Raw genomic sequence first — 15,660 nt, 5'->3', positions numbered from 1 at the left:
AGACAAAAATGATTAAACAACACTAATAAAAGTGGTTCAATAGTACATCACCATGCATTATTCTAAACACTGACTGGTATTTTTGGAAAGCGATTTTGCCCTCCAAATCGTAACTCTGAAGTAACCTAATTTTTAAACTGGTAAAATGCTACAGAAGAGTTTAGAGATAGCTGCACGAGCCATGATGACTGCTGAGACACACTCTCGCATAACTATCCTCTTTAAGATTGCAATAAAACACCAATCAATGCTCCTTCAAATTCTGCAGAACTTTGCACCCCAAAGCATACCCATCCTCCCTGGTTGGGGCACATTACTCAAACTTATAACTGCCTCATGGACTGTCACTGTCAATTAGAGTATGATATCACTGAACTGCAGTCGTCATGTAGTAAGGCTAATTCATTAGGACGCCTTGACTTTTTGAGCCTTACAAAGATGCTATGGGCCTTCAGGGATCTTCCATTTTAATACATGCTTCTATTCCACATCCACTGGAGACGGGGTAGCAAAGTATTCACCTCCTGTTTACGGAACTAAATAAAGTAAGTCAGTAATTTTGGGTACTCAAGACTTCGGAGTTAAGTTATTTTAAGACACCTTGCAAACATGTGGTATCTGATAATTAATTACGTTAATTAAAACCTTCGCTCTGTGCTGGTGAATACAAGTGGACAAACCTAGCAGAGGAGTGTTGCGTTAAAAAAACCTGCCCTCGAAACAACTGCACCATTTTGGAGCCACCTTGGTTCAGAACACACTTGATTAATGATATTATACAATGTCTCCCCTCTGAAAGGTTTTTCTTTATGCAAAACAAAAAAAACAAAAAACAAAAAAACACCCTACATAAAATACTGTAGCTGAAATGAAATTCTATCTGAAACTGCTTTGGAGACATCAAACAAAGGAGCTTTAGAAAGTATTTTATTTAATCTGCGGGGGTCCTTCAAAAGAAGCAGGTATAAATGAAATAATTCTAGGTGGACCGCATCCAAATTAATCTTTTATGGTGGGACCCTCCAGTAGCGTCATCACCCCTAGATAAACATTTTGTGCTTCAGACACATCATGAGGACATCATTTTCCGTTTATCATTTGCTAAACAATTTAATGAATGGTAATACAGGGATGCAAATTGGTCTCTTAAGGCATGCAGTTGAGGTTTTTCCTTTCCCCCACAGATTGTAGTCAATAAGCAACTACTTAGCAGCGCCACAGATAATTCATATCCCTGTGAAAATGCCGTTTGCGCAGAGATTGGAAGTAAACATAATGCACTGTTTACCACACTGATGATACCCCACACTGTTCGCCGTGTACATTTTAGCAGGTCAAACTGCTGAAATATACTGGGGGAAAATGCCTGTAAAAGAAATACTGAGAAATGGAAATCTTTTCTGCATAAATCATCAACATCTGAAAGCTATGTCCCATCGTAATATGCACAACTTATTCTACCCTAAAATTCTGAACTGCAGTGTATCAGATTTTACTGGGTACCTTAGATGAATGAAGGTCCAAGAGGGATATGGATAGAAAGTTATCAGATGCTGCCAACTCCCTTTTAGCAAGATCATACCTGAACAGATTAATTAAAGGCAAGTAAACATTCACACCATTGTAGAACTAGCAGTTTCTAAAACTGCCAGCCAAGAGCGTAACTCGACAAGTCGACCGGTGGACAACACATAAAACAAGCATTTGCAATACAATGGGTCTCGCATTTGCTCGAATTAGAGTTATTAGCGTTGTAAGTTCCTTACTGGACTTTTCTTGCCACCCAAATTGAAAATGAAAAAAAAAACAGTTGATATAAGCAAGCCGATTCAAAGCGCGATGGCCGCCTTGAGCGGGAAGGAAAGACACAAAAGGAAAAAGAAGTTCACTCGCAGTCAAACGTATTGTTAAAAGTGCAATTACCCATGCAACATGATTGATGTCCAGGGCTGTAACCAAGCCACCCCAGGGAGGGACAAACGTAAAGCATTTACCAATGATAAAGGATTTTTGAAGGGCAAGCCCATGAACCATTGATAATGAGGTGTGTGAGGTGGGCGTTGTTAAAAGCCCACATAGATAACACGTCAGTAAAATGCTAAAATGAAGAAGGTCCAAACCCAGCAATCACCCAAACACAAAATAGGAGTTGTAGAGTGGTCACTAAAATAAAACGTTTAACAAAAAAACCTCTTATGAATGAAAGTGGGAGTTTTGTGTGCAATTTTATGGTAACAGTCAACACATTTCAGCCTTTTCTCTTTAAACAGAATGGAGATGGGACCTACACGAGGAGTTTCTGGACAAAATCATCACTGCTGTTATCACACACAAACAAATGCCCACATTGAAAAAGTGAAAACAAACTAGCACAGTGCAAGCACAAGGGGGGGACAGAACACAAAGAATGCACTTTACTAACCTTCAGAGTCTTTCTCGAATGCTAGGATTCTGTCGTTGCTGTCTTCGAATTCCAGGTCCTGTCCTAGTAGCAGGTCACTTTTTAGGACAAGGCTTCCAGTGCTCACTTCCAGGACACTCACCGATTCCACTGTACAAGGCAAAGACGAACCAGACAACAATCAGAAGGGGCTACAATACATCTTTAACATGGGGGTAGGAAGTGTGGGGGACACAGGGGATTTATCCCACCCAGATTAGAGAGGTTGGGGGGGGGGGGAACAAACAATCCAGCAGTTTAAAATGAGACAGTGATGCTGTCCATGTTTAAACTTCATTTGTTTTAAACATTAAACACATTAGAAACAAGGGGACTGAAAAACAAATGAAGTTTAAAGGGACTGCTGACTTAAATTCAGCATGTCTCTTTTACCGAAACCGAACGTGCAACGCCCATTACACAAAAAGGGCCTTAGCTCCCCTGTCCCTAGCTCCTCTTGTGTTATAACTGAGGATGCTGCAGCTTCCATGACACAGTGGATTCTTATCCAAGGTATGTGTAGGACTCAAGTACTTCACAGGCCACTCAATGGCCTTTTAAAAGTAGAGAAGGCATTGTGTTTAATTGTTTCTTCAACTCCCCTGTGGTCTACTTTGCAGGTGACTGAGTGGACCTATAGGCCTTTTAACTGCATGATGCACTGGTTTTGTGCCTCTGAAGGTTGGTAGCCTTCATCCCATACCAAAATAGTCCAAACATAAGCCACACGGCACTTACACACTTCTATCCATCCATATATTAGAATCGGTCAAAAGCAACCTATCCTTCTCTCCTTTTCACCTCAATGTATGCATAAGAGCAGCAAAACCACATGGTAAGGGCACAACTCTGATCCCCACATACAACTGATATGCAAACACTGGGGATTAAATGGTACTAATGAGGTGAATACTTTGTCTATACAGTGTTAGGATTTGTTAATTTTTTTTTTTTTTTTTTAAATGCAATGTAATGAACTAATACCATCACAAAAAGTGTTATACTAGGCAACACAATTTGCTTTTTACTTCTGAATAATTTAGTTAAAGCTTTCACACGGGGTCACCCCACTAGCCAAGACCAGCAGCAGAAAAATAAAACAATACTTGAATTTTGTTTTATTTTTCTGCTGCTGGTCAGCCAGCATGTGAAGGGAGGGGTGGGGCGAGGAGAGACTGCACCCAGTGCACGTGTGTTTGGACGGCCTTAGACAGACGTCCCAACACATGTGTGCTTAGATTTCTCCAGACCAAAACTGCGCAGGTCCCAGGGTTGTGTCTGAGTGGCAGTTTGAGCCACTCAGACCAATTCTGATGCTGTTTCATGCTAGCTTAAGCATGAAAGCAGCGCCAGGATTGCTGGGGTGCCTGTTCTGGTGTACCAGCAATTGCTGTGGCACCAGAACAGGAAAGGAAGACGAGCAAGGTGGCAGGAGAGGTTGGCGCCGAACAGTAAGTCTTTTAAAAAATATATATTTACCCCCCCGTCCCTCTCACCCCACTCCTCCCTTTGATATTTGCGCAGCCGCCGTTGCTTTCACATAAGTTGGTCCTCCCCGAGTTGTGGAAAATCCATTCTTATGAGAGTAAAGCTCAGTTGGTTAAAACGGAGGTGAGTGAGCCAACAATTAACATGGCAACTATACACCGAGCCAAAGGTCTGGCTTTGCTCAGAGTCTGTGCACGAGCTGAGCTCTGAAAATGTTTGCCATGAAAAATCATACACCGAACATCACTTAAAATATGATGAAGTCTCTTCAACATTCAAAAAAACTGTATTGTGTTAACATGTGGAAGTTTTCAAATGAATATGTTCCATTATAGCACTACACAGAGTTATTAAGGTGATACCTTTTAAACAGGAACTTAGAACTATTCCTGCCTTAACAGTTATCATGTGAATCCTTTATGCAGCCCACATTTTTATAAAATAGAGCAACACCATAGTCTATTAAATAAAACATGATGGGTTTTGCACAGTGGATACTCTGAACTCACGGATCTGATGGTGCTTTCATATGCAATAGTGAAGAAAAGGGAATATTGGTTAACAAAAAAAAAAAAAAAAAAGTGTTTGCCAAAGATCAAACAATTTGGTTAAGCGGGGAAGCCATGATTAATCCAGATTTTCTGTTTCACTTTGTACTAATTAGCCACTAAACTTGTATTGATTTTCTCTCCTTTTTACTTCAAATGATAATGTGTTTTTACCTCTTTGGCAACGCCGGGAGAGTGAGGGTGACAGGCAGAAGTCACATGAAAGCACAGCTTGTTATGGGTGAAAGTTCCAACGAGACTCCAATCTCAACCAGGGACAACCTTCAGGCTCGATCTTGCCTGAGCTTTCAATGACTCACCAACCTTTAGATTAATATGATTACTTTATATATTTCTATCTATATCTGGTAATTGCACTGTGGACTACTGTAGGAAGCTGGCTATTTATGTAGTGTACCAATGTAGGGTTACACCATGCAGATAGTCCAGATGACCCATATTGGCCTACAGGGCTTAAATTAATAATCCCAAATGCTCTCTTTGTGGTAGTGTGAGCGAGCAGTTTAGGTTTATTAGAGGGTAGCAGTAAGTATTTGTTGAACACTCAGAGTCAATAAATGAGGCACACTCAAGAAGAAATTTGAGACCAATTTAGAAAAATAACAGATATTATATTAGACACTAAGACCTTCAAGATCAGGTAAGTACTTTTTGAGTTTGTGATATTTAAAAATACAGACATTAGAGCTGCCAGATTGTCATGAGCCTCAAATGCAGTAATGTTATCCTATGGGAGAACCATACACTGCATGGGGTCACTTGGCAATCGACTTATAAGACTATTCCTCTGGACTTAATATAAGTAGGGGCTAAGGTCCAAGAAAGCACCAACAGATCAAGTTTACCTGTCGTGGTGTGTCCAGGTGCAGGGGTGCTTCCAGTGGTGGTAGCCTCAAACACTACACACTAAAGTCAATGGGGAAAAGTACCTGTAAGAAAAGGGCTGCAAGTAGGGGCTGGGTGACCAGTTTAGCAAAAAACAAAAGAGGGCTCGGCTGTGAAGGGTCAGGACCACAGAGACACCGTCAGTTTCAATGGACTCTAGCTGGGGTGCTCAGGTGCCTAGGTGTTTTGTCTGGCGGGTCGGCAAGTTTAAGTCTCTCACAGTTCTCGGTGCACCTGCAGAAGAGGGGATTGGAAACACATCAAGATAACTTCTGGCATGGAGCTGGCCTCTCTCAAAGTCCCTTAATGAGTAGGTAGGTTTTGGCAGTGGTGGTGTTCTGACTGAACTGAAACAAGCCTTGGTGCTTGCACCTGGCTGTGATACCCTGAGTATTGGTGCAGGAAAGCTCTGGGCAGGTTCAGTGTCTCAAAGACTGAGAGGGTCAAGGGGGCTGACCTACTGGACACTCAGTATCCTCTTCCCAGTGAGTTGTTCCCCCAGGTGGATCAAATGGTCTGCCAAATGGAGGAACAGGCTTTTGCAGTTGGTGGCTGCTGGTACAGGAAAGGGTCTCCTCCGCTTCAAGGGAGACACTGACTGGTTGGCAAAGTGCTGGCAGGCCTCCAAGACTTTGGGAGGGTGCACAGCTACAGGACAAGTCAGGTCTTTGCAACTGTCGGGACAGGAGCAGGATGGCAGGGTGTGGTGCCAAATTATATAGCTATTCCACAGTTCTTGTGCTGTTCGGCTCTTCTTTGTCCTTCTTGTAGTCAGTGGAATCTAAGCTCCTGGTGTCAGAAGGCCATCTAAATACTGAATTTGGGTTTGTTAAGGGGAGTGTAGGTTAGTAGCCTATGGGTTACTTACCCCTGGGGTGACTACACCCCGTGTAAAGAAATGGCTCCCTGTTGCAGTTACCCCCCACTTTTTGCCTGATACTGATGCTGACTTGACTGAGAAGTGTGCTGGGACCCTGCTAACCAGGCCCCAGCACCAGTATTCTTTCACCTAAAATGTACCATTGTCTCCACAATTGGCACAACCCTGGCACCCAGGTAAGTCCCTTGTAACTGGTACCCCTGGTACCAAGGGCCCTGATGCCAGGGAAGGTCTCCAAGGGCTGCAGCATGTCTTATGCCACCCTAGGGACCCCTCACTCAGCACAGACACACTGCTTGCCAGCTTGTGTGTGCTGGTGGGGAGAAAATGACTAAGTCGACATGGCACTCCCCTCAGGGTGCCATGCCAACCTCCCACTGCCTGTGGCATAGCTAAGTCACCCCTCTAGTAGGCCTTACAGCCCTAAGGCAGGGTGCACTATACCACAGGTGAGGGCATATGTGCATGAGCACTATGCCCCTACAGTGTCTAAGCAAAACCTTAGACATTGTAAGTGCAGGGTAGCCATAAGAGTATATGGGCTGGGAGTCTGTCAAATACGAACTCCACAGCTCCATAATGGCTACACTGAATACTGGGAAGTTTAGTATCAAACTTCTCAGAATAATAAACCCACACTGTTGCCGGTGTTGGATTTATTAAAAAATGCACACAGAGGGCATCTTAGAGATACCCCCTGTATTTTACCCAATTGTTCAGTGCAGGACTGACTGGTCTCTGCCAGCATGCTACTGAGAGACGAGTTTCTGACCCCATGCGGTGAGAGCCTTTGTGCTCTCTGAGGACAGAAACAAAGCCTGCTCTGGGTGGAGGTGCTTCACACCTCCCCCCTGCAGGAACTGTAACACCTAGCAGTGAGCTTCAAAGGCTCAAGCTTCGTGTTACAATGCCCCAGGGCACTCCAGCTAGTGGAGATGCCCGCCTCCTGGACCCAGCCCCCACTTTTGGCGGCAAGTCCAGGAGAGAGAATGAGAAAAACAAGGAGGAGTCACTGGCCAGTCAGGACAGCCCCTAAGGTGTCCTGAGCTGAAGTGACTAACTTTTAGAAATCCTCCATCTTGCAGATGGAGGATTCCCCCAATAGGATTAGGGATGTGACCCCCTCCACTTGGGAGGAGGCACAAAGAGGGTGTACCCACCCTCAGGGCTAGTAGCCATTGGCTACTAACCCCCCAGACCTAAACACGCCCTTAAATTTAGTATTTAAGGGCTCCCCTGAATCTAAGAATTTAGATTCCTGCAACTTACCGAAGAAGAAGACTGCTGAGCTGAAAACCCCTGCTGAAGAAAAAAGAAGACACCAACTGCTTTGGCCCCAGTCCTACCGGCCTGTCTCCTGCCTTCTAAAGAACTCTGCTCCATCGACGCTTTCTCCAGGACCAGCGACCTCTGAATCCTCAGAGGACTGCCCTGCTTCCAAGAGACCAAGAAACTCCCGAGAACAGCGGCCCTGTTCAACAAAAACTGCAACTTTGTTTCAAGGAGCAGATTTAAAGACCCCTGCAACTCCCCGCGCAAGAAGCGTGAGACTTGCAACACTGCACCCGGCGACCCCGACTCGACTGGTGGAGAACCAACGCCTCAGGGAGGACCCTCCGGCGACTCCGAGACCGTGAGTAACCAAAGTTGTCCCCCCTGAGCCCCCACAGCGACGCCTTCAGAGGGAATCCCGAGGCTCCCCCTGACCACGACTGCCTGAACTCCATTTCCCGATGGCTGGAAAAGACCCTGCACCCGCAGCCCCCAGCACCTAAAGGAACGGAACTCCTGTGCAGGAGAGACCCCCAGGAGGCCCTCTCCCTTGCCCAGGTGGTGGCTACCCCGAGGAGCCCCCCCCCTTGCCTGCATCGCTGAAGAGACCCCTTGGTCTCCCATTGATTTACATTGAAAACCCGACGCTTGTTTCTACACTGCACCCGGCCGCCCCAGTGCCGCTGAAGGTGTACTTTTTGTGTGAACTTGTGTCCCTCCCGGTGCCCTACAAAACCCCCCTGGTCTGCCCTCCGAAGACACAGGTACTTACCTGCTGGCAGACTGGAACCAGGGCACCCCCCTTCTCTCCATTGAAGCCTATGTGTTTTGGGCACCTCTTTGACCTCTGCACCTGACCGGCCCTGAGCTGCTGGTGTGGTAACTTTGGGGTTGCTCTGAACCCCCAACGGTGGGCTACCTTGGACCAAAAACTGAAACCTGTAAGTGACTTACTTACCTGTGAAACCTAACAATACTTTACCTCCCCCAGGAACTGTGAAAATTGCACTGTGTCCACTTTTAAAACAGCTTATTGTGTTTTATGTAAAAAGTATACATGCCAATGTAATGATTCAAGGTTCCTAAAGTACTTACCTGCAATACCTTTCAAATGAGATATTACATGTAGAATTTGAACCTGTGGTTCTTAAAATAAACTAAGAAAATTTATTTTTCTATACCAAAACCTATTGGCTGGATTGGTCTCTGAGTGTGTGTTCCTCATGTATTGCCTGTGTGTATGTACAACAAATGCTTAACACTACTCCTTTGATAAGCCTACTGCTCGACCACACTACCACAAAATAGAGCATTAGTATTATCTTGTTTTGCCACCATCTTACCTCTAAGGGGAACCCTTGGACTCTGTGCATACTATTCCTTACTTTGAAATAGTGCATACAGAGCCAACTTCCTACACCCCGTATATGACCACTTCCTGTGGGGAGTTGGCATAATCCTGTGCCCGAATTCCATGTATCTTTCTCTTTCACATCAGGTTTTTCACATTTATAAAGCTTCTATTTCCAACACGCACACACTGTGACTCATTTTGTGAGAATCTCCTACAGAAGGCATGTTTCATGTCATATTTGTCTGTCTCTTCAGATACTCAGTTTGTGAGTACTTTGCACTCATGGCATCCATCTGCACTCATTCTTCCCTCAGATTAGGCAGCATAAATTTAAAGATTTTTTATTGGGTTATATATTTGTGCTGCATTGAGTGCCTAAAGTGCCTCGATTTTCACCTTCCAGGCACAGGAGGTCTAGCAATACACTTAAGCTGTTTGTGGAAGTATCTTCACTCCTCCTCCCACTTCTGTGGGAATGCTAAAGCAAATGGTAGCAGAGTTATATGTTGAAAATATGACTGACTATAAGCACACAGTTTTTCAACAGGGAAGATGGTAATAATAATATTTTTTCCTGGTTACACATTGCCCACAGCACAGCAGGTTCTGAAGTGTCCAGAGATTGCCACTGTGACAAATGCCACTGCTGGACGCCTGTGCAGATTTGAATCCAGTGCTAACTGCATCATACTTTTATTAAAAAAAGATAAGCTGGGATTAGAAGAACAAGTTACTTACCTTCGGTAACGAGGTACCTGGTAGTGACTATCTAGCTGCAGATTCCTTACCTTAGAATTCCCTGGCGTCAGCTTCGTATCCGGAGTTTTTTGTGAGCAATACCCTGCGCGCGATCGGACGGCGTCGTCGTTCGGATCCACGTGCGTCGTTGGAGTCGTCTATGACGTCACGGTTGTCTATATAGACGTCGTCTCGGCGCGCGTACGTCAGTTCTTTTCCACAACTTCCCGCGCCAGAAGCACAGAGTCATGGAAGAACCAACCAATACACTTTTAACCTCTTTGACTGTTTGGAGAAAAACACTTTTATGCCTGTAAGAAAGGCAAAAGTTGCCAAAATGAAAATATATATATATATATATATATATATATATATATATATATATATATATATATATATATATACACACACACACACACATATGAATGAGAAAAAATTTCCCCAGAGCAGGGAGGCTTGGGCGGGAGTAAGGAATCTGCAGCTAGATAGAGTCTCTACCAGATAACTCGTTACCGAAGGTAAGTAACTTGTTCATTTGATAGAGACTTCTAGCTGCAGCTTCCTTACCTTAGAATAGATACCCAAGCTATAACCCATGGTGGTGGGTCTGAAGGAGATTTTTTTATTTTTATTTTTATTTTATATAAAGGAAGTTTTGCAAGACAGAACAGGCAAAATGCCCCTCTCTTCTCACCTGGCTATCCAGGCAGTAGTGCTTCGCAAACGTGTGTAAAGAAGCCCACGTTGCGGCCTGACATATGTCCACCACAGGTACGCCACGTGCTAATGCAGTGGTAGCAGCTTTCTCCCTAGTGGAGTGAGCTCTCAAGCCCTCAGGAGGCTGCTTCTTCGCCAAAGCGTAGCATATTTTTATACAGAGAACGACCCAGCGCGAAATGGATAGTTTCTGTACTGCCCGACCCTTCTTTGCACCAACATACCCCACAAAGAGTTGGTCGTCCACCCGGAACTCTTTAGTGCGGTCAAGGTAGAACGATAACGCTCTTTTTGGGTCCAGTCGATGGGGATGCTCCTCTTCCTTAGAGGGATGTGGTGGTGCAAAGAAGGTGGGCAGGGTGATATTTTGACCCAGACGGAAAGGGGTCACCACCTTGGGGAGAAAAGAGACACGAGTTCTTAGCACCACCTTGTCAGGATATATCATTAGATAAGGAGGTTTAGAAGATAAAGCCTGCAGCTCACTCACTCTCCTGGCAGATGTAATTGCCACCAAAAAGGCTGTCTTAATAGTGAGCAGCCGGAGAGGACAGTTATGCAAGGGCTCGAAAGGAGCACACATAAGGAAGGTAAGAACCAGATTAAGATCCCACTGGGGCATAACGAAAGGCACAGACGGGAACAGATGTACAAGCCCTTTCAAAAACCTCTGTACTATAGGTGATTTAAACAGAGATGGTTGATCAGGCAACTGAACAAAAGCCGATAAGGCTGCAAGATAGCCCTTGAGAGTCCCCAAGGAGGAACCCTGCTGGGCGAGAGACAAAATAAACCAAAGGATGTTAAGACAGAGAAGAAGAAAGAGGATCAATAGACCTCTCTGAACAATAAGAAACAAAACGTTTCCAACGGCAGGCGTAGATCGACTTAGTTGAGGGACGCCTGGCTGCCAGAATGATATCACAGACCTTGGGAGGGAGGTCATAAACCATCAACTGTCGCCGCTCAATCTCCACGCATGAAGGCGCAGAGTTGACAGGTTCGGGTGGAGAACCTTCCCCTGCTGCTGCGACAGAAGATCCTCCCGAAGAGGCAGCCTGATTGGAGGACCGATGCTCATTTTGAGAAGCTCTGGATACCAAACTCTCCATGCCCAATCCGGAGCCACAAGGATTACTTGGGCCCGGTCGTTCTGGATTTTCTTGAGAACTCTGGGCAGAAGTGGTATAAGCGGAAAGGCGTACACGAGGCCTGAACTCCATTCGCGACGAAAAGCGTCGCCTAGCGATAGCCCCCTTGAAAACTCCAACGCGCAAAACTGCTGACATTGCGCGTTCTCTGCGAGACGAACAGATCTAACCAAGGCTCTCCCCACTGCTGAAAGAGTCCTTGCGCCACCTCCGGATGGAGACACCATTCGTGATCCTCTAAGCATTTTCGGCTGAGTTCGTCTGCTCTGACGTTCAGAGAACCTGCCAGGTGTTGAACCACCAGGGTCATGCCCTGCTGTTCCAGCCATGTCCAGAGGCGTAAAGCCTCTTGACAAAGGGTCTACGACCCCACACCGCCCTGCTTGTTGCAGTGCCACATTGCGGTAGTGTTGTCCGTGAACACCTGCACCACCTTCCCTTTCACAACAGGAAGAAATGCTTTTAATGCTAGCCGGATCGCCCGAAGCTCCAACAAGTTGATGTGGAGCCCAGATTCCACCGGAGACCAATGACCTCTGATCTCCACCTCCCCCAGATGGCCGCCCCATCCCAGAAGTGACGCATCTGTCACTACTGTTAGATCTGGTTGGGGAAGGGAGAGGGGTCTGCCCTTGACCCACTCGCAGTTCACTAACCACCACTGCAGATCTTCCACAGTCCTCTCCGAGATCTGAACCACGTCGGTAAGATTTCCCTGATGCTGTGCCCATTGGAACTTCAGGTCCCACTGCAGAGCCCTCATGCGCCATCTGGCATGCTTGACCAACAGGACGCAGGAAGCCATGAGTCCCAGCAGCCTCAGAGTGTCTCACCGAGATCCAGGATAGAGGCCGAAACATCGAAATCATAACCTGAATATCCTGAATCCGCTGATCGGGAGGATAAGCCCAATACTGCACTGTGCCCAGAACAGCTCCGATGAAAGAGAGCTTTTGAGAGGGAGTCAGGTGTGACTTCGGCACATTTATAGTGAACCCCAGCGAATGCAAGAGGTCCGCCGTCGTCTGGAGGTGGGTGACGAGAGCCTGGGGCGTAGGAGCCTTCAACAGCCAATCGTCCAGGTAGGGGGAAGACTGAAATCCCTGACCTGCGCAAATGAGCTGCCACCACCGCCATCACCTTTGTGAACACCCGAGGGGCACTGGTGAGACCGAAAGGAAGCACGGTAAACGGAAAGTGCTCGTGGCCCACCTTGAACCGCAGGTAACGCCTGTGGCTTGGCAGGATAGGAATATGGAAATACGCATCCTGCAAATCCAACGCTACCATCCAGTCTCCTTGGTCTAGGGCAGACAAAACCTGAGCAAGAGTGAGCATCTTGAATTTCTCCTTCTTGAGGAAGAGATTGACGTCCCTTAAATCCAAAATAGGGCAAAGGGCCTTTTTTTCTTTTTGGGAATCAGAAAGTAGCGGGAATAACAAACACTGCCTAGTTCTGATATAGGGACTCTTTCTATGGCTCCCTTGGCCAAAAGAGCCGTAACTTCCTTGCGGAGCAAAGCTAAATGGTCCTCCATCAGCCATTCCTTTGTCGGAGGGAAAGACTGGACGGGAAGGGAGTAGCCCTTCCGTATGATCTGCAGGACCCACTTGTCCGTGGTGATGGAAAGCAAGTGAGGGAGATGAAAACGAATCCTCCCTCCAACTGGACGGACGTGATCCCGCAGAACCACACTAGGAGGGCTTGGGCGCAGTGGAGGGGGGCTGTGTGGCGGTCGACCTCTGGCCAGACCCTCTGGGTCGGATGGTACCACGACCACGTCCTCTTCCGGGATGCTGTGAAGCCTGAGGACGTTGGCTAAGCTGTGGCTGGCGTGGCACCACGCCCCTCCCGAAGCCTCGGAAGGGGCGAAAGACAGACTGCTGTTGTGCCGGCGTTGAAAGGCCCAAGGATCTGGCCGTGGCTCGGGAATCCTTGAACCTCTCAAGCGCAGAGTCTGCCTTTTCACCAAAAAGGCGAGAGCCATCAAAGGGCATGTCCATCAAGCTGGACTGGACATCCCCTGAAAAACCAGTAGAACGTAGCCAGGCGTGGCGACGAAGGGCCACTGACGATGAAATCGCTCTGCCCAGCGAGTCGGTCGTGTCCAAGCCACACCGGATTGTAAACTTGGCTGCATCTCTCCCATCCTTTACTGCCTGGGTGAGAGTGTCCTGTACGCCCTCTGGGACCTGGGGCAGCACTTGCGCCACCGTATCCCATAAAGTATGGGAATAACGGCCCAATAGGCAAGAGGTGTTTACAGACCTCAATGCCAGGCTGGAGGAAGAAAACACCTTCTTCCCAAGCTGATCCATCCTCTTGGATTTCCTATCCGGGGGAGCGGAAGGGAAGGCACCACGTGAAGTAGAGGCTTGGACAACCAAGCTCTCAGGAGTGGGGTGTTGTGTCAGGAAACTAGGGTCGCTGGGAGTGGGTCTATGGCGACGTCCGACCGTCCTATTCACAGGAGCCCCTGTGCTGGGTTTGGACCACACACCCAGAAGGACGTCTGTAAGAGCCTCATTGAAGGGCAACAACGGTTCCGATGTTGACACCCCCGGCTGAAGCACTTCTGTCAGGATATTTGTTCTGACTGGCACCGTGGGCAAATCTAGGTCCAAGACCTCAGCTGCCCTATGCACCATCATAGCGAAAGGAGCCCCCTCCTCTGTAGCCACATTAGGAGGAGAGAGCATACCAGCATCTGGAGATGTGTCCAGTCCACTGGCCTCCCCTTGAGCCACATACCAGTCCTGCTGCAACCCTGATTCTAAAGGGTCCTCAGACCCCTCCCATTCCTCTCCTGCGTCTGGCTGTTCCAAATAATGCTCTGACAATGATCTGGGCCGAATAGGCTCCGTCGAAGTCGGAGTCGACGTCGCTCCGGATCATCGGGAATAAGGATGGGGCTGCCACCGGTGGGCGCTGGTGGCGGAATCGTCGACGTCGGACCCGGCACCGAAGGAGGTCTACTGTGTGATACCGGCACCGGTCCAGATCCGTTATCGGATCCTGAGGTCCCCAACGGCGCCAAAGGCATCGAATCCGAAGGGGCTCCTGCTGACCCCGCGGGGCCCGAAGACCCACCCGAGGGTACAGCCCGCTCAAAGACGAGACGCATGGTTTCGTAAAATTCTTTAATTTGAGCGGGGGTCGATCCGGTCCCCGGAAAGGGGGTGGAAGACGCGGAGTTGACCCTGGCGACGGCTCCGCAGAACCGCGCTCTGAACATCGACGTTCCCTAGACGCCTCGTCGGTCGACGGGCATGGCAAAGACAAAGTCAGCTTGGACTTCTTCTTGTGCCTCTTACCTTCCGATGACCTCGAATGCGAGGAAGAGGACTTGGGGCTCCGGGAGCGGTGCCGCGACCTCCTCCTACTGCGAGACTGTGACCTCCGCGGAGTCGCGCCGACCGAAGACTAATGTCAGGCCGCAAGAAGCTTAAGGGATCTCTCCCTCAAGGCCTTCGGCGCCATGGACCGACAATCGGAGCACGAGGTGGAATCGTGGTCCTTGTCCAAGCACCAAAGACAAACTCGGTGCGGATCCGTCACCGACATGGTGCGATGACACGCACCACACGCTTAAATCCCGTCTTTCTCGAAGACATGACTCCAAACAGTCAAAAAAGCGTAGACAAATCGTTGAAGCAGGGTAGCTCTTTCCAAAACTGCGCTTAACCGGCGCGGAAGGAAAAGAATTGACGTACGCGCGCCGAGACGGCGTCTATATAGACAACTGTGACATCATAGACGACTCCAACGACGCCGATGACGCACGCGGAGCTGGTCGACGCACGCGTATCCGAACGACGCCGTCCGATGGCGCGCAGGGTACTGCTCACAAAAAACTCCGGATTCGAAACTGACGTCAGGGAATTCTAAGGTAAGGAAGCTGCAGCTAGAAGTCTCTATCAGATATCATAGTTATTTGACTAAAACTGATACACAGGACCACAGTTAATGATGTGATGTTGTCTGCTAATGTCACTGAATTGCCAATTGGAGAACTGGTCAAGGGTTTTTTTGGGAGCACTGTTTCTAAGCACTTTCAGTCTGATTGTTAAGATTCTTCTAGAGGCCTGGAGTGGTAGATGGTTACTGAATGACAGATACTGTAAGAAATTGGGGTTTCGATTGAGTAGGACGAAAAACATTCACA

At 47.6% G+C, this 15,660-nt stretch overlaps 1 protein-coding gene across 3 annotated transcripts in view; it reads right to left on the bottom strand.

Moving 5' to 3' along the window:
* ZNF513 (zinc finger protein 513) overlaps positions 1-15,660 on the bottom strand; it is a 98,931-nt gene that overhangs the window by 79,493 nt on the left and 3,778 nt on the right. For all 3 annotated transcript variants that reach the window (XM_069233579.1, XM_069233577.1, XM_069233578.1), the window contains one exon: positions 2,423-2,551. Coding sequence is in view for 1 of the 3 variants with exons in the window: in XM_069233577.1 (XP_069089678.1) it covers positions 2,423-2,551 (129 nt within the window). In the remaining 2 variants the exon portion in view is untranslated. Of the gene's footprint in view, positions 1-2,422; positions 2,552-15,660 lie in introns of those variants that run through there.

Source organism: Pleurodeles waltl, chromosome 5 (assembly GCF_031143425.1).
Source record: "Pleurodeles waltl isolate 20211129_DDA chromosome 5, aPleWal1.hap1.20221129, whole genome shotgun sequence".
NCBI lineage: Eukaryota > Metazoa > Chordata > Amphibia > Caudata > Salamandridae > Pleurodeles > Pleurodeles waltl.
This window is presented reverse-complemented; position numbering and strand designations above follow the sequence as displayed.